The 17,986-nt window shown below is 37.1% G+C and overlaps 7 protein-coding genes across 7 annotated transcripts; all 7 read left to right on the top strand.

Annotated features, from left to right (window-relative positions):
- Positions 1–406: 406 nt before the first annotated feature.
- On the top strand, positions 407–1,525 carry TM35_000021070 (uncharacterized protein; the record flags this gene model as incomplete). Its single annotated transcript, XM_029021425.1, has 1 exon — positions 407–1,525. The coding sequence occupies one exon, from the start codon at positions 407–409 to the stop codon at positions 1,523–1,525; it is 1,119 nt and encodes a 372-aa protein (XP_028886847.1).
- Positions 1,526–1,782: 257 nt separating this feature from the next.
- On the top strand, positions 1,783–2,991 carry TM35_000021060 (uncharacterized protein; the record flags this gene model as incomplete). Its single annotated transcript, XM_029021424.1, has 1 exon — positions 1,783–2,991. The coding sequence occupies one exon, from the start codon at positions 1,783–1,785 to the stop codon at positions 2,989–2,991; it is 1,209 nt and encodes a 402-aa protein (XP_028886846.1).
- A 1,404-nt stretch (positions 2,992–4,395) lies between these two features.
- Positions 4,396–5,649, top strand: TM35_000021050 (uncharacterized protein; the record flags this gene model as incomplete). Its single annotated transcript, XM_029021423.1, has 1 exon — positions 4,396–5,649. One exon carries the CDS (start codon positions 4,396–4,398, stop codon positions 5,647–5,649), a length of 1,254 nt encoding a protein of 417 aa, XP_028886845.1.
- A 425-nt stretch (positions 5,650–6,074) lies between these two features.
- Positions 6,075–7,688, top strand: TM35_000021040 (uncharacterized protein; the record flags this gene model as incomplete). The annotated part of the gene is made up of 1 exon (XM_029021422.1): positions 6,075–7,688. The coding sequence occupies one exon, from the start codon at positions 6,075–6,077 to the stop codon at positions 7,686–7,688; it is 1,614 nt and encodes a 537-aa protein (XP_028886844.1).
- Positions 7,689–8,095: 407 nt separating this feature from the next.
- Positions 8,096–10,480, top strand: TM35_000021030 (uncharacterized protein; the record flags this gene model as incomplete). Its single annotated transcript, XM_029021421.1, has 1 exon — positions 8,096–10,480. The coding sequence occupies one exon, from the start codon at positions 8,096–8,098 to the stop codon at positions 10,478–10,480; it is 2,385 nt and encodes a 794-aa protein (XP_028886843.1).
- A 422-nt stretch (positions 10,481–10,902) lies between these two features.
- TM35_000021020 (putative ATP-binding cassette protein subfamily B, member 2) lies at positions 10,903–14,697 on the top strand (the record flags this gene model as incomplete). The annotated part of the gene is made up of 1 exon (XM_029021420.1): positions 10,903–14,697. The coding sequence occupies one exon, from the start codon at positions 10,903–10,905 to the stop codon at positions 14,695–14,697; it is 3,795 nt and encodes a 1,264-aa protein (XP_028886842.1).
- Positions 14,698–15,518: 821 nt separating this feature from the next.
- On the top strand, positions 15,519–15,986 carry TM35_000021010 (SFT2 domain containing 2; the record flags this gene model as incomplete). Its single annotated transcript, XM_029021419.1, has 1 exon — positions 15,519–15,986. One exon carries the CDS (start codon positions 15,519–15,521, stop codon positions 15,984–15,986), a length of 468 nt encoding a protein of 155 aa, XP_028886841.1.
- Between the last annotated feature and the right edge of the window lie 2,000 nt (positions 15,987–17,986).

Raw genomic sequence — 17,986 nt, 5'->3', positions numbered from 1 at the left:
TTATCATATGCAGTGATGAGGAGCGCTTGGCTTTCCTGCACCAGTTCGCGTCCGGGGATGATGGACGGTGTCCTGTCTCTATTTAATACTATTCTTCTAGTGAGTTAATTTGCACATGTATGTGCATAGGCATTTCTTTCTCTTTTTTTTTTTTCTTCTTGTAATTATCACTACTTTTTTTTATCCTTCTTTTCTGAGCTGAATGATTACAGGATTTTGAGGTTAAAAGAGAGAGAAAAAAAAAAATGTAAATACTTCTTTCCTTTTCTTTTTCTTCTTCTTCACTTTCTCTTTTCTGTGTATGGCTTCTTCTTTTTTTTTCCTTTTTTTTTCTTTCTCAGGGGATCATATATAAGAAGAGACACGGGGGTATTCTCCCTCACTCCATTACGAATCGCCACCGTTAATGCTTCGACGACTTCACATCTCCGCTGGTGTTCGCTGCGGTGCTGCGGTGCGTCTCTTGTCCATCGCGGCGGAGGCGCGCGAGGCCCTCACCAAACAACTCGGCGCCCTCAAGGAGGAGTGCAAAGGACAAGGATTGGATTTGGCCGACATGAACGACGCCTCCCGCGCAGCCATGCGGTCACTGCAAGAGAGCCTCAAGAAGGCAAACGTAGATGATGAGCAGTTCAAAGGAAAGTGCACCACGCTGTCGGCCTCCATTAAGGCGTACACAACACGATTGACAAATTTGCAAAACGAGGCGCGCTCTATTCAGGCAGAGGCCGACGCCCTTCTGAAGATCATGTGGGGGACAGAAACTCCGCAAAAGGCCGCCTCATTTGCATCGCCTCCAAATTCAATCAATGATGCAAGTACTAATACTACTGCGCATGATGATTCCAAGGGAGATGAATTTGTTGTGGAACCTCCACCTGTTGCTAAGATATTAGAGAGTAAACAGAAGAATACCGAACATGTCGAGGCGGAGCGTGTGCAAGGAACTATAAAACGATCATCACAAGAGGTAGAATCCCAAGAAATTGAGGTGGAAACCATTGAGGTAGAAGTGGAACCTGCCAATGATCCAGCAGACACTATGAAAATAACTGATATTACTAAGGATTTGTATGAACGGGGTGTGAATTTCTCTGATTGCCTGGACGCGCGTTCACTGCGGCAAAGATATAAGGATGTACTTGCAGGCAAATTTTCGCCTGGTATTCAAGCTGGCACACCAAACACTACTTCAAAAGCAGCAGAAACTAACATGAATCAACCCCGTATGCCACAAAATCGATCATATCAACATCAGTATCAACAACAACAACAACAATCCAATACCAATGAATCAGGACTTGCCCATGATCCTTACCCTAATGCATACAGAAAGATGGTGGATCCCATGAAACATGTGTGGGAACTTAAGAATGAGCTTGCAGCAGAGAAGGGTATTGATCCCAATAGTGTAGATCTTTGGAGTGGAAAATGCAAATTGGAGGATCACAAACTTCTGTACGACTACCCATCTGTGCAGAACTATCCTATCGAAGTACGCCAGAAAGGGGATATTCCCCGTTAATACATTATGAATTCTTTCCCAAGAAAGGAAAACGCGGAGAAACATCAAAAAAGAAAAAGAAAGAAGAGTTTTTTTTTTTCCTTTTCTTTTTATTATTGATACATGCAGTTCACATTATATTGGTTTGTTGTTTTTGAGAATAATAAATTTGCTTTGTATTTCCTTCTTCTTTATTTTATAAATTTTTTTTTCACATATATCACACATCTATATATATATATATATATATATATATATATATATTATTTTAAGGCTAGATGTATCGAGAATCAGATGTATTTGTTTCGCAGGAGTCATTAGAAGCACAACGGAGGATAGCCCAGCGTCGTGTGTTTATCATAACTCTAGTTGTTTTTAGTGTCGTTGCAGGAGGATCATTTGCATGTGTCTTTTTTGGCATTTCTGAGATTGTAAATAAAGACAGAACACTTATGAATGATGGTCTTGGTGAAGTGATGACAGTTCTCGGTATTTTCTTTACTATACCATGTATTTTCTGTATTGTAGCTCTTGCAATGTTAGCGTTAAATTTTTCATGTTGTCGTACCATTCCCTCTTTTAGTAAATTTATTGTTCTTGCTCTTATTATTATTTCCTTCGTTGCGCAACAGGTATTAACGGACGTATATATTTTTTCCATTATTGGCCTTTACGCTTTGTCAGTTGTTGTTCTTGATGTATGTGTGCTTCTATGTCATGCATATTACCGATTTCATCGTTTTTATCTTCCAACTATCTTAACAATATTGCTTGTTGCTGGAAAGATCTCTGTCATTTGTTTTTACGCGAACCTGATACGTTTGGATAGTCATCTAGGTCCTATTGGTATTCGTGCAGTGCTATTCTTAACAATACCTATTGTTCAACTTCCTCTTTACATTACTATACCACGGGATGTAAACATGATGGAAAATCCTTCTTCATATCAAGAGACTATCGTGGAGAATTTCAACAATAATTTTAACCTATTTCTTCTTCATTTGTTAAACTCTCTGGATGTTATTTCAATGTATGGTTCTTTTGTAGTTCAAGAACCGGAAGGGAAAAAATTCATACCAACGCCAGAACCTTTCCGTATTCTTATTATTATTATCGTCTGTATCGCATATGTTGGAAACAACGTTGCTGTAATACATCTCTTCTTTAAACGTGATGGAGTTGAACATGCTGAATTGAGATGCTTACCTAGAAATTTACGTGACGCGACTAATCAGTGGAGTAGCACTGATATTAGTGGAAGCCATAAACGTCGAATTCTTCAGTATATACTATTTCTTCTTGTTGTATGCGATATTCCTCTTTTGGCTGTACGCATACAGCTTTGGTGGAAGGGATATCAAATGTTAAGCGTCTTTGTGACAAAGAATATCAAGTCTATTCTTGATGTTATTATGGTTCTACTACGAGTGGGACACTCTGGTGGATACGACGAGCGTAGTAGGTACTTGCTTCCCGAAAATAGTTAACAGTTCAAAAGAGTATCATATGTAGTTATTAAGTTTGTGATTTCTTTTAAATGTTTTTTTCTTTCTATTTGTTTTTTGTACTTATCTGATAAATAATTTTTCTATGTTATTTCTTATTTTTTATTTTTATTTTATTTTATTTTTTTTTCTCGTGTACCTTCGTTGATATTTACAACATATACTTGAGTTTCAGATTAGTAATGCTACATGACAGTCAAGTATTTGATGCGAAAAAACTTCAAAGTGCCACTTTAGGCTTATCTCAACCCTTGGACTTTCTCAGCACAAAAGGGAAGCATGTGGAAGGGAACATACATGGAATTATGTTCTACTCTTCATCGTCTATCAGTGGTGATAGTAGAACTCTTAACAGGAACCACAATTCTACAATTGGTGCTCTTGGTGGTAACGTATCCTCTCGGCGCGCAGGAATATGATGGAATATGATTTTTACTGACTTATCTGCATATACCCCTATATATATATACAGTTCTGTTACTTTTTAATGTTTCAATCTATTTAGTTCATATTGTTTTTTTTCGTTTTCTTCTGTACGTGCTTCTGCCCCTGATATTCTCTATTATTGGTTTTCTTCTTTCCTAGATTCTCTCTCTTTTTTTTTTTTTCTTTGATTGTTGTTGAGGCCCTTCTATTGGAATGGTATAGCTTTGTAGTATTTGATTGGTAAATGGGATAATTTGTTTTTGTCATTTGTATCTGAACAGATTTTGCGTTAAAGAGTAAAGTTTCGAAAAAGTGATTTTTTTTTTTTTTTTTTTTTGGAAATTCCAAAAAGACGAAACGAACATAATGAATACGTTGCAGGACTCTATGGATCGACGACATCATCATATTTAGTCTATTGCAATTAATCACTGGTAAATAAATCTATCCAACCATTTGAAATGATTCCTCAAACAGAGACTCGTGCTATTCATTTGGGTATATAAACATTTCGAGGGAAAATATAACGATTCATTACACAAATATTTCCCTAAAAACCACAATTATGAATATAATGGAAAAAAAAAGGGGACAACACACATTCAGACCCTCTATATATGGCGAAGTAATAGTTTTTGTCAAAGTTTTGCAAAAAAAAAAAAAAAAAAAAAAGGGTGGGATTTGCGAAGGGGAACGTGGGAGTCGGGTAAAAATGTTTTGAAAACCTTCTTTCCATACCAATTGACAAAAAAAAAAAATGTATTTATAGAGAATGGGGAGTTTTTGAGACTCATCACAGTTTATCCATATTAATTTCTTTTCACTTTTATTATTCTTTTCTTTTTCCTAGAAGGGGGAAAGAAAAAAAAAAAAAAAAACAACAGAGGACTAGACTATTCCTTTCTTTTTATGTTTAAAAATACTTTGTTTTAGGTAAAAATAACAAAAAATAAAAAAAAAATGGAGGCAAGTACGTGGAATTGTTCTCAATGTACCCGAGCCAACAGGGCCGACTGCACGATGTGTGCTTTCTGCGGTGGTACTTCTGCCAGTGCGGCTGCACCGTCGGTGTTATCTCCGCAGGCTGCGTCGTTGAGTCTGTTGGATGAATTGTTTTCCATCACAACGGAGGCAACCGCCACTACTCACGGCGGTGGCGGTGCTGAACAGGAGAATGCACAGGAACACATGGGCTCAACGTTACCATCACAAGATCTCAAGGATGACTTTTTTCTTCAGTTTTATGAAAATGGAACAACAAGTGATGACTCGGGGCATTGTGATGCCTCAAGAATTGTTACGATTGAGCAGTTGTATGAGCGGCGGATGTTGATTGAGAATCTCCTCAGTGATGGTGTTGCTCGGTGGTATGAGGTGTCCATTCTATTACAACGGTTTTGCTCAATCTTGGAATTGGACAAACCACAGATACAGGAAGTAAATCAACCATTTGGGGACCATTCTTTGACAACTTTGACTAATGCTGAATCAATGGAACGATGTTATCTTGATTTTTTATGCACATCACCCTTTGTGGAGTTTTTACAAACATTTAAACACGTTTCTGTTTTCCCAACACTAACAACCTTACCACTAGTCGAATCACTTTACCAGTGTGTACAGGAATGGGTGGAGGGTCAAAATGGTTTGTGTGTTGTGCTCTCCAATTTGTCTCTGGTGAAAGAGCTTCAGCTATTGATTCAGGCAATATCGGATAAATTTGCTTCTGCCGTGTTAAATTCTGCTCGCTCAGTCTATGAGGCGTTATTATTGTCAGCGTTAACTGATATTTGTAGATATTGTATACAATTAATGTGTACGTCTATCCCTCATGATCTCTACCCATTTTCAGGAAGAACCTTAAAGTCTGTTGTACATCACAATTCTATTATTATTTCCCATGTAGATAAAGAGTTACAAAACTATCAAAAAATGTTGCAACTATTAAATATGGCTCGCTCTACAGCGTACCACAAATGCTCAGAAGATATCCAGGCAAATGTTTCCCCTCTTATAGCTGAACTTCTCTCTATTTTTGACATGTTTTCTCTGGCACCTGTGTTATCTATTGACAAACACAAGACCGAAGAAAACCGTTGCAAACTAAGTGGACTCAAGCTGAATTCTAGTAATCATTATGAAGGGGAGGTCGAGGTAGATAATTTTGTAAGTCGCTATTGGAAAGAAACTATGGGTCTTCCCTTACCCTTATAAGAAATCATTTGATCTTTTTTTTCTTTTGTTTTTACATCAGACAGAAAGATATCATGAGGTTACCATGATGTGTCTTAAATTATTTCTGATGTCGTTGATTAAGTGGATATTTATATGGGTCTGTGATTGTGATTTTTGTGCGTGTCTGCAGCTTTATTATTATTATTATTATTATTATTATTATTATTATTATTCTTTGTGTATTTGCAACTAGTATTTCTGCTATTTTTGACAGTATTAATTGTTTTTTTTTTTTTTCTTCTTCTTCTTCTACTGTGTTAATTTCCTCCTTTGAATGTGTGTGTTTTCTTTTATCACACAAACGCAATAGTCTATTTTATGCTTCCGATTGTTTTTTCCTATTTGTTTTACATTTTTTTTTTCCTTTTTTCAATTTTCTGAGAAACTACAGAGTACGGTCTAAAATGCTCTCAAAGGAAGTACCTTCAGCTCGCACTCCCACATTTGATGATATTGCTGTTGAAAACCGTAAACGTCTGGAATTGATGGGTATTGTGCCAAGTAACAAGGCAGTAGTGCACTCATTAATGCAAATGATGTCGTGTATGGGGGAGTTGTCTCATCTTGCGTACAATAATGAGGCCTCACTGTCACCGTTTGAGCACAGTGAAGTTCGGGCTGTGATTGGAAAGATGGCTGTCTGTTTGGCCACTATGGGCGAGGCGTTTGATATCAATGTAGGTCATGCCGCAATGGAATCTATGGTGAAACAGCCCCAGAAAACAACAGAAACTACATCGTCAAGGTTTCCCAGAAGTGAAGAAAAGAAGTCAGCACCTATAAGAGTTACAGGAGTTGGTAATGGTAATGAATACAAGGAGCCTAATATTCTACTCTCTCCAACGTCCAACAGAGAATTCTTTGGTTATCTTGATGAGTTAATTACCTACAATAAGAACGATTTTGAAAACGCTGATTTAAAATGGGTGGCACCACTACCAGATGGAACAATTCAAGAATTAATCGAAAACGGTTCCACGATCAACGTACAATATGAGGATCTGCCAAAGTATTTGGATTGTGTTAAGCAATACCGCAATGCTCGTGGAAATGAAAATTTCACAAACAAACGTGGGCAAGATAATCAAGCAAATTTTTCAACAACACAATCAATCAGAAGTGCGGCAATTTCAACTGCAATTAATAATCAGTTACAGAACAAAGAACAGTCTCTATTTTCCCCAAACAATCTTGAGAGTGGCTTACTAAGTCCCAACAATAATAATAATAATAATCAAGCGTTTACTATGACCTCTGATGTATCAGTGCCGAAAGTAAACCACACTCCCATTCCATCCACTGTTGACTTTGCTGCAGGTACTTCGGTAAGTGATTTCTACGCCAAGGTGGATGCGCTAAAACATGGCAACGTTACGGGACCACAAATTGCGCAACTCAATTTAACTTTTAGTTTGCCCCGTAATGGAAAACTTGTAGAACTTATCCCTAACGGTATCCATGTGCGTGTTACATCAGCTAATGTTGCGGAGTTCCTTCGACTTCTTGAGGACAAGTCGGCTATTCTCAATGGCAAGGTTCGTCGATTGGAAAGCATAAAACGACTTGAGGTTACAGGGGCAGGCCCTCAAGATCTTTCGAGGGAGAAGGATAAATTTTCTCCTACTCATTTCTCAAAGGATATTTTTTCTCCCTACGAGGAACGTACAACCTTTTTAGTCGATTGTGATGCATCTGAAGAGATATTACCTGCTTTCATTAAGGAGCGGGAACAGCAGAAGCAGCGAAAAATAGAGAGCATTTATGTACGTGTTGTCCGGCAAGGTGACGTTAAGAGTTGGAGAGCCATCATTGAACGTGTCCTGTCCGATTCTTCGGCGTTAAAAGAATATGGGGTGACATTCTGTGTCCCTGCTGCGGTTGCGCCAGACACAACAGAGGAAGAACAGTTAACAGGAATTCATGAATTAATGAGAAACGGCACCACAACCCTTGTAGAAGATAGTCAATTATGGCATTTTTCTAGGATGATCGAGCCGTACTACCATCCATCTGTTTAAGGTTGTCCTCTCTTTTTTTTTTTTTGTATTTCTCTCATTCTCTTTTTTTTTTTATATCTTTTCTTTTTTTTTTTCTTCAGGTTTGAGAAATGTTTGTATGAGTGTTCTGATTTTTGTTGTCTTAGTCTTTTTTCTGGTGATGTGTGCAGTGTTGTAGGATCCAGGCGGAAAAGAGAAAAAAAAAAAAAACTTTTTTTTTTTTTCTTTTGTGTGTGTGTGTGTGCATACATACGTGAAAAGGGATTTCTTGTTTCTCCTTTCTTTTTTTTTCTTATTTTATTTTCTTTTTCGAGTATTTCTTTTCTTTTTTTTTCTTATTATTATTATTATTATTTGCAAGCTTATTGGGAACAATTTCTATGAACATCAACGAAAACGATAGCTTGTGGCTACAAAAGAGTATTCACATGGCGGACCCAATCCCTGATGCCACTTGTAAAGAGAGTGAGATAAATGTCGATGGAAAGCAGGTTGAAGAGACGGTAACAGCAACCACGGCAAAAGTAGAGAATGAAGTTGAGTTAACAAAAATGCCTTTCAGTGGGGCTTCTATGCGAGTGATGCAATGCCCTTCTCAAAGAGTTTCATGCCGACTTTCAATGTCAAATACAGCGTTTGCATCACTTCAAGAGATTGATGAGTTACGTTCACGTGTGAGTAATTTGAATCGTGAACGGCTTAAATGGTCTAATAGTCAACGAGATTTAGAGATTGCTCGATTTGAACTAACTCAATCACGTGAGGAATTGCAAACTATGCGGGAATACGTTAAGGCTATAAAAAGTGAACTGGATGAAGCTAATGCTAAGGCAGATCGTGAGGCTAAAGGAAGACATAGACTAGAAACACAGATGAGTGAATTGATTGCACAGAGAAAAAATGAAAGTGATTTTCTAAAGCAACAACTTGACAACATTAAGGAAGAACACAATAAACGTCTTGCAGAAATGAGTGAACGTTCAGAATTTGAGAATAATTCACGTGCAGAAATGATGCGAGAACAAATAATAAGAGTTACCGAAGAATTAGAGGCTATGGAAGCAAATAACATTAATACAGAACAAGAGAGAGTTCGTTTACAAACTGAAAATGAAGGATTTCGAGATGTCATAAAGACTCTTAAAGAAAAACTTGAGGATTCACAACGTTCTTTGGAGGGATACATATCTCGCTGTTCTGAACTGGAGAATATGCACACGGAATTTGTAGAAAAAATTGAAAAAACACATACAGAAGCGTTAAATACACAATTACAACAGAGTGAAGAGCGATTACGTCAAATAACAACTTCTAAGGACGAAATTGTAAAAGACCTTAAAGAGGAATTACATTTACTTAAGGATAAAAATCGTACCATCAGTGATGAGTTATCTTCACTGCGTCACCGTTACAACGTTGCAGAAGAAGAAATAAAACAGTTGAGTCACGATCATGAAAAAGAAATAAAACGCCTTCGAGATGAACATCATTTGGCTATTTGTCAGCAACAACTACAGACAGAAGCTCTTGTCCGTGAAGCGAAAGGTGGAAGATTGTCTATGGAGGAGGAAAAATCATCCTTAAGACGTCAGTTGGAAAGATCATCGAAGGAACTTTCAACCGTTAGTGCTGTGTTAGTGCAACGGGAAAAACAGATAATCCAATTGGAAAAAGATCTTAGTACCTCAAAAGAAGCTGTAATGAAAGGGGAACAAGAATTAATTTCTGTTACTAAGGATGCTGAAACACTTCGTGAGGCATTAAACCACGCAGAAGAACGAGTACAACGATTAATGGCTCAACAGGATAATTCTGATGCTGACTACACGAAAGACTTTCGTATTTTAAAAGATCAACTTGCTTCCACACAGGAAGAACTTGTTCGTGTGAAGAGTGAGCTTTCTGCGGCTGTGCAGGATAAGATCAAACAAGAAACTGATAACAGAAATATCATAACAGAATTACGAAACAATCTGGAAGATGCAGAACGTGAAAAAGAAACTTTAAAACAAATTTCGCGTTGTAAGAAAGAAGCAGAAGAAATGGCAGAAGAATATAAAAATAAATATGCTTCTATGTGTAAAAGAGCAGAAAATCTAGATATTGAACTTAATGCTGCTACAAACAGATGTGCACTACTTGAAAGACGACTTGACGAGGAACTACGACGATCCCTGAGGAATGTTTCATTGTCTCCAACTCCTCAACGTCAGAACTGTAATGAAAAGAGACTTCGAAGCGCTTCTTCTGTAAATGTTCCACTTTCAATTACAACGACTTGTCCTTTAAAAAAGAGTCGATCTGTTGAACCGCGTGTCTTTACTATAAGTGGATTTGAAGGGTCAGAGCTTCTTACAGAAATTAAACAGTTGCCAAATGCAACAGTGGCAGAATGTCGTTCAAATGCACCAGTACCTTCTAACTTAACCCATTTAATTACCAATGGTCAGTTAACAATCAAATTACTAACAGCTCTTGTGAGGGGATGTTGGATCTTACCAGAGAAGTATGTCCGAGATTCTGTACAGGCACATTCTTGGGTTGAGGAAAATGTGTACGGATTCCGTCATGAGGAACTTCCTTTATTAAATCAACGCGTTGGATTTACAGAAGGATTTATTTCATCCAGACATTATAATACTGCTAATCTTATTGTTTCAGAGGGTGGTGCAAAAGTGGAGAACGACTTGCAAATAGCAGACATTGTTTTATGCACACACAGTGAGTATGGTAACATGGAGGGAATACGGACAATGACGTGGGATAAGGTTGTGGAACTCATCTATCCAGTTAAAGTTGGTGAGGCTCAGTAGAATAGAGAAGGATAAAAAGAGTGAGAGAAATGGATAGAGACAGACAGACAGACAAACAAACAGAAAGGGAGAGAGAGAGAGAGAGAGATGACAGTAGATAAAGTTACACTTTCGTGATTATGCTAGATTTACAGATTAATCACCAAGAAACTGAGACTTAAAAAGAAAAAAAATTAGAAAGAATCACTGATTTGTTTTTTATTTTTCTAAATAAACTTTAATTCAATTAGTTTGATATAGATTTCTCAATGTGGTATGACTCTCTGAGGTTTTTTTTTTTTTTTTTCTTTCTGGGTATTTTAAAGTCTTTTTTTTTTAATTATTTTTATCCTTTTTTTTTCTTTCTTTCTCTCTCTATATATATGAATATATATGTACATATATATGTATAGTTGTTAAGGGGGGAAAAAATAAATAAAGAAATGACCCGTTACCATGAGATAGATTCCCAAATAATGGAAGAAGAAGAAGAGGAAGAATACATGGATAAGAGCAAGAGAGATTTACATAAGAAGGCGGACTTTGATGATCTGTTCCGTGACGCTACTCTGTGTGATCGATTTGTAATGATTTTAGGTTCCATTGCAGCCTTCGCAAATGGTATGAGTACCCCTGTGTTCATGTTTGTTTATGGACAAATGACATATCGTGCCTTTTTGTCAGACCCAAAAGATATAGCAAGACAATTTGCCATGGCTGTGGTAATACTCGGATCCTGTACCTCTGTTCTTGTAGCCACACAAAATATTTGCTGGAGTTTAACTGCTGCCAAAATCGTTTCAAGGTTAAAGATACGTTTTTTTGATGCTGTTTTACGACAAGAAATTGATTGGCATGACAAGCATAAGCCTGGTGAATTGGTATCACGTATGATTAGTGATACATATACGATACAAAACGGAATTGGTGAAAAAATAGGTACTGGAATTATGAATTTGGGTATGGGAGTATTTGGATTCTTTTTTGCTCTTATTGCATGCTGGGAAATTACTCTACTTCTTCTAGGTATATTACCTATAGGAGGTATTGTGGCTGGAGTAATGATGGTGATTGTCAACCGTTATGCATCTAGAGCTCGCGAACATTATTCATCAGCGGCCTCTCTTTCCACTGAGGTAATGAAAAATATCAAAACAACTCAGATATTTAATAGAGAGGAATACGAAGTCGATCGATTTTCTAGTTTTCTTATGCAATCCCGTAAAACAGGAGTTAAGAAGCAAGTTTTGATTGGTTTGACAACTGGTCTTATAACGGCCTTGATTTATCTTATTTTATCCAGTTGTTTGGGGTTTTCTTTTTATCTCATAAAAGAAGGAAGATCTGATGGTGGTGGTGTTACTTCCTCCTTTATGTCTCTTATATATGCAGCAATGGGTGTGCTAACGTTGTTTCCCAACCTTATTTCATTTATGGATTCAAGATCAGCAGCTTATAAAATTATTAAAACAATTGACCGTATTCCAGAAATAGATATTGAAAGTTTCGGTACACCTTTTAATGGTTTTAATGATTCTATTGTGTTTGAAATGGTTTCTTTTAGATATAATAGTCGCAAGAGCGCATCTGTATTCAATGGATTAAACTTCAAAATACGGAAGGGTGAAAAAATAGCTTTTACAGGTGTAACTGGATGTGGCAAATCTACTATTATGAGTCTTATTCAAAGATTCTACGATCCTACTGAAGGGGCAATACTAGTAGATGGAAATGATTTAAGATTATTAGATCTTTATCAATGGCGGCAACATATTGGAGTGGTTTCTCAGGAACCTGATCTTTTTACAGGTACTATTATAGATAATGTTCGCATGGGTAATTATCATGCAACCATGGATGAGATTATATCGGCCTGTAAACGATCAAATATTCATGAAACTATTATACAATTACCTCAAGGATATTATACTTCACTAAGTGAAGGAAAGTTAAGTGGAGGACAAAAGCAGCGTGTAGCTATCGCCCGTGCTTTAGTTAGGAATCCATCAATACTTTTATTAGATGAGGCAACAAGTGCTTTAGATCGAAAATCTGAAATGGAAATGCAAGAAGCACTAAATACTTTAATGAAAGAAGAAGATATGACAGTTATTGTAGTAGCTCATAGACTTTCAACGATTCGTCATGTAGATTGTATATTTCATTTGGAAAGAACCCATGGAGAGGATAGTTACATTTCAGAATGGGGAACTTATGATGAGCTTGTACATAAAAATGGTCGTTTTTCTGCTTTGGCTAGTTGGCAAAATCGTGGATCTGTTTCTAAAAATGTTAATAATTTTGATGATAATCTTAATTATAATGATAATATTTTATTTAACGATTTAGACTACGGTGAACCAATGAATGAAGCGGATGAAATAGAAGAAATAAGTGATAATCAATTAGATGAATCTATTTCCTCAAATAGTAATTCTACATCCTCTGAAATACCATATGAATATCGTGCGGAATATGAGGTTAACCAAACTAGTGTTTCCTTACTAAGAGTGGCACGGCTTACTAAAAATAACTGGTCTATTTTTCTAGGTACATTAGGTTCTATTATTAGTGCACCCTTATTACCATTGGCAGCAGTTATTTATGGAACTGTAGTAACCGCTATGGCTAAATACGCTGTGGACGGGAATGAAGACAACTTACGTAAAGGTATATTGAAAGCTTCTCTAATTTTTGTTGCTTTAGCATGTGCAGGTATTTTGAGTTCATTACTCCAGTCTTTTTATGGAATTTCTGGTGAACATCTTACATATTCTTTACGAAGATCTCTTTTTAGTGCCATACTACGTCAAGATCAGTCTTTTTTTGATATTCCTTCCCGTGATCCTGGTAGTCTCGCTGGTATTATTTCTGGTGATTGTGAGGTTATTCATCAGCTTTGGGGACCATCTATAGGATCCGTTGTTCGTACTATAGTTTTCATTGCTGCAGGTATTGTTATTGCTCTCATTTATCAATGGAAAGTAGCACTTGTTGCTGCGGCTTGCATGCCACTAGTTGTTGTCTCTTTGATAATTCAGGATAAGTGTCTTTCTGATCATGTCTCAAAGAAAAAAGATGAAGTCATTCATACTATAACGAATGAATGTTTTTCTTCAATACGTACTATTACAGCATTCAATCTTAAAGACCGAATGGTACAACAATATCGTCAAGCTATTGCTGCTGATCAACGACGAATTGAAAGATTAAGTATATTTAATGGATTATTTTCTGGTCTGATACAGTTTTTTTTTTATGGAACTGTTGGTATGTCATACTGGTATGGAAGTATACTTATAGGTAAATCTGAAGCAACTTTTTCTGATGTTATGATAGCTTCAATGGCTATAATGATTTGTTTTCTAAGTATCGGTGTAGAGGTAGGGAGTTTAGTGAAAGGTTTTCATAGTGCTTTGTACTCCGCTAAGAAAGTTTTTTCAATTATTGATAGAGTCCCTGATATCGATGTCTACGAACCTGGTGATACCGATATAGGTGATGGATGTGATATTATATTTGAGAAAGTACTTTTTTCATATCCATTACGCCCCGAAGTTGTTGTACTTAACTATACTGATCTTTACTTTGGTAATGGAAATTCTAATGGACTCATTGGTCAGACAGGTTGTGGTAAGTCTACCGTAATTCAAATTCTCGCTCGCTTTTATAACCCTAAACGTGGTCATGTTTTCATAAATGGAAAAAATTTATCTGAATTGGATATTGTTACATGGAGAGAAAATATCAGTATCGTACTACAGGAACCTTCTTTGTTTAGTGGTACTGTACGAGAAAATATTCGATATTCAATGGAAGATGCCACGGATGAAGAGATTGAAGAGGCAGCACGTACTGCATGTATACATGATGAAATTCTGCGCATGCCAAAGGGTTATGAAACACAAGTGGGTTATCTCGGACGCAGTCTAAGTGGTGGACAGAAACAGAGAGTCGCCATCGCAAGAGCGGTACTGCGAAGACCCAGACTTCTTCTGCTTGATGAGGCCACCAGCGCACTGGACACAGAAACAGAAGCTCTTGTCAAGCAAAACCTTGACGAATTACAGGAGCTGTATGGAATGACATCAATAATTATTGCCCATAATTTGGCTACAATACGAGACTGTGATCAGATTTTAATAATGGAACAAGGACAATGTGTTGAACGGGGAACTCATGATGAACTTATCTTACACAATGAGGAGTATAAAAACTACTGGCTGATGACTCAATAAGTAATTAAATACAAAAAAAAAGAGAAAGTTCCAACATATTTTTTTCTGTCCTCTACTTCAATAGCTTGAGGATGTACACCAGTGGCGTTTTTTTTTTCTATTTTTTTTTTTTTTATTCTTTCTTTCTGGGTTGTCATCGTATGTGGTTTCCAAATAGATTAGCAATGTGCTTATGTGAACCTATTTTTTTTTTTTTTTCATTCTAATTTTCTAATGCAACGTCAAGTGCAGAACAGTTTAACTGTGTCTTTGCATGGTAAGTATACTTGTAACCTTTTATTTTATTTTTCTCTTTCCAACGGTTTCTAGCTAATCTTTGGTACAACGAACTTTACGGGTGATGCCTTCATCAATAAAAACTTGTAGAATGAAGAAGTCTCTCTTTATGTATTGAGGTTATGAGAATGAAATAATCTGGTTTTATGTGTGCCTTGTAGAGAATAAAAAAAAAACGTGTACTTTTAATGACTCGCACAAATTATCCCTTACCCTCTCTCCCACTCGGTGCGTTGAACTCGAAAAATTTATTCGAGCCAATTAATTTAGTCAACGCTTTATGATGATGGGCAGTGCGGAGTGTATTTGTGTCATTGTTTTTTTTGTTTTTTTTTTTTTTTTTTTTTGGATGCTTTTAAAATATAAATCAATCAAGAAGATAAAGTGGTGGTGTGGGTGGAACAATAATAATAATTATTGTTATTGTAATTATTATTTTTCTCTTTTCTTGTCCTTCTTTTTAGGTAAAAATTAGGGTTTGGAGAGTTCTTTTTTTGTGTGAAAAGGACGTAACTCACAGTTAGGCATAAATAGAGTTCTTCTAAATGGAAGTTCCTGTAGGAATTGGTGAGCATGTTGCTCTTGAGGAAAATGATGATCAGTGGTTTCAGGGAATGTCTTGGAGCTCACGAGTCGAGGGGTTCTTGCTGTTTACAGTACTAGGGTTTTTTTCTAGTGCAATGGGTTGGGTCGCTTTAGGTATGGGATACTACTGGAAATATTCTGTTTTATCAACAATGGGAGCTGTCATGTCGTTAGTGGGTACATTCATCATAATGGGGCCTACTGCCCAGCTTCATTACATGTTTGATGACTACCGACGCACATCTTCACTTCTCTACATTGGATCATTGTTCTTGAGTCTGATAATTGCTGTGGTGTTCAAATCAGCACTTTTGTGTGGATTATGTGGTTTATTCCAGTATGGCTGCTTGGTATGGTATTCTCTTTCATATGTTCCCTATGGGCAAGAAGCTGTCGGAAGTTTTCTAGGTCGTCTTGTCTTTCGGTAAAGGATAAATTGTTTTTTTTTCACTAATTATGTATAGTGAACAAAAAGAAAAAAAAAATCACTTTAGAAGGATTACTGTATTTATAAAACGCAATACATTGTTTTTTTTTTTTCTTTTGTTATTCCTTAAAATAAAGCGTCATACTCAGAAACTTATTCCTGGATTGAGAGTGTACTGGTACTTTGGTAAGGCATACTCCCGCACGCATCCATGTATTCATTGTTGAATTAATAATGCAGGACACAATTATTGTGCCATTATTGTTTACCCTGTGGATTGTTGCCCTATCATTTTCTTTTATTTTATTTTTTTTTTTTATTTGTCGACCGGCTAAAAACTAAACCACACAAGGATTATTTTTTCTACAAGACAATAAAAAAGGGTAAAGATGGCGGAATTGGAAGTGATGCCAATTTACTAGAGTTGCTCCCCCCCCCCCCAAAAAAAAAAAAAAAAAAAAAAAAAAAACCTTCAGTACCTTATTGAGAGTGCATTTCTGCGGGCTTTTATTCGTCCTTAAAACCACCACTCCCCACAACGAGTTTCCAGTAGGCATAGGTATGACTTCAAACCATTTACACATTTCCGAATTACAAGGCTTTTTTTTTTCACTTGCAGAACATCTGGGAAGAGGAGTTGGACCCCAAAACCGCCACACCTGAATTGGGGCTATTCTGGAAAAGGGAAGGGAAGGGGACGAACCAGAGGAGGATGACTCTGAGAATGTTGACCACCCTACCGTGCTAACAGTCCCCAGTGTTGTTCATTGTCGTATGGAAACGAATACACAAAAGCAGCACCACTCTCATGTTTATTATGTTGCTCGTATGTGTCGAATAAACGTCAATGTCAATGCCTTTTTGTTTCTGGATGCCTTTATCCTTTTCAGAACGGGAAAGTGTGTTATCATGCCATGAACTGCGCCGCGAGCATCAAGTTAGTACTGGTTCATGTGTGTGTGTGGGACAGATAACCCTCTCGTCCTTCTTTGAAGAGAGTCTGCAGTGGAGTGAAATGGGCATTCAATTCACTCAACAGCCCTGCAATACCCCATACATCACTGGGATTTGGGAAATGGCCACGTTCTGACCACACAGATGAAGCAGAAAGAATGTGACATCAAACTGTCGCCTGCGGGTGGCAGTGCGTAGGAGTGTAAATGAAAACCCTCTAAGAAAAGTGTGAGAAATAAGGTAATCTCTTTATTCATTGCTGGTAACGACGATGTGTGTGTGAGAGGGAACTGCCTCTCCAGAGGGAAAAAAAAAACAGTATACAAGGATATAATGTTTTCTATCTGTGAATTGGTTTGCCCATGTGGACTCGCTAACATTTCACTGCCGCAGGTTCTGCTAGGGCAGGGTTATTATAATATTGGGGAATCACTGAACGTGAGAAGACGGTGGTTTTGCAACGAAACCCATCGCTAACATTTCGTGCGTCTCTGAAACAATTTGGTTTCAGTACTCAATAGTCAGAGTTACGGAGTCTGAATATAATGGATTTTGTTCAGAGGGTCGGTGTCCACTCAAGAATTTGGTTGTGTGTTGTTGGCTGTCTCCCTTGATACCTTTAAAGAGACATTAGTGTAAGGAATTCCAATGTTGTGTTAATGTGGTATGCCATTATTGGATAATTGGGATACTTGATTGACAATGTTGTTGTGTGTATGTGTGTGTTTGGAGTGGGTGAGCATTTGTTTTTGTTATTGCGTGTGCCTCCTTGGTGGTGGACCTTGAGGACATGATGGATGTGATTGTAAGGAATACGAGGGGTAAAAAAAAAGAAAAAAGAATACCCTTTTCTATTGGTAAGTTGTTACTTGTTATTTTTTTCCTTTTCTACTTTTGGGGTTTTAGAGACCTGGGAGAAGGTATTGCAGTGTGTGTATTATACCAATATATTCCTGTTGCTGTACAGGGTTGTATTGCTGACTCGAGAGGGTTGTAACTTGACGAGATGGAGCCCCCTACCAGGGGATATTTTCAGGGTTTTTTTTT

Source organism: Trypanosoma theileri, assembly GCF_002087225.1.
Source record: "Trypanosoma theileri isolate Edinburgh chromosome Unknown TM35_Tth_2_V1, whole genome shotgun sequence".
NCBI classification, from domain to species: Eukaryota; Euglenozoa; class Kinetoplastea; order Trypanosomatida; family Trypanosomatidae; genus Trypanosoma; species Trypanosoma theileri.
Note: the sequence above shows the minus strand (reverse complement) of the source record. Positions and strands in the feature narration are given on the sequence as shown.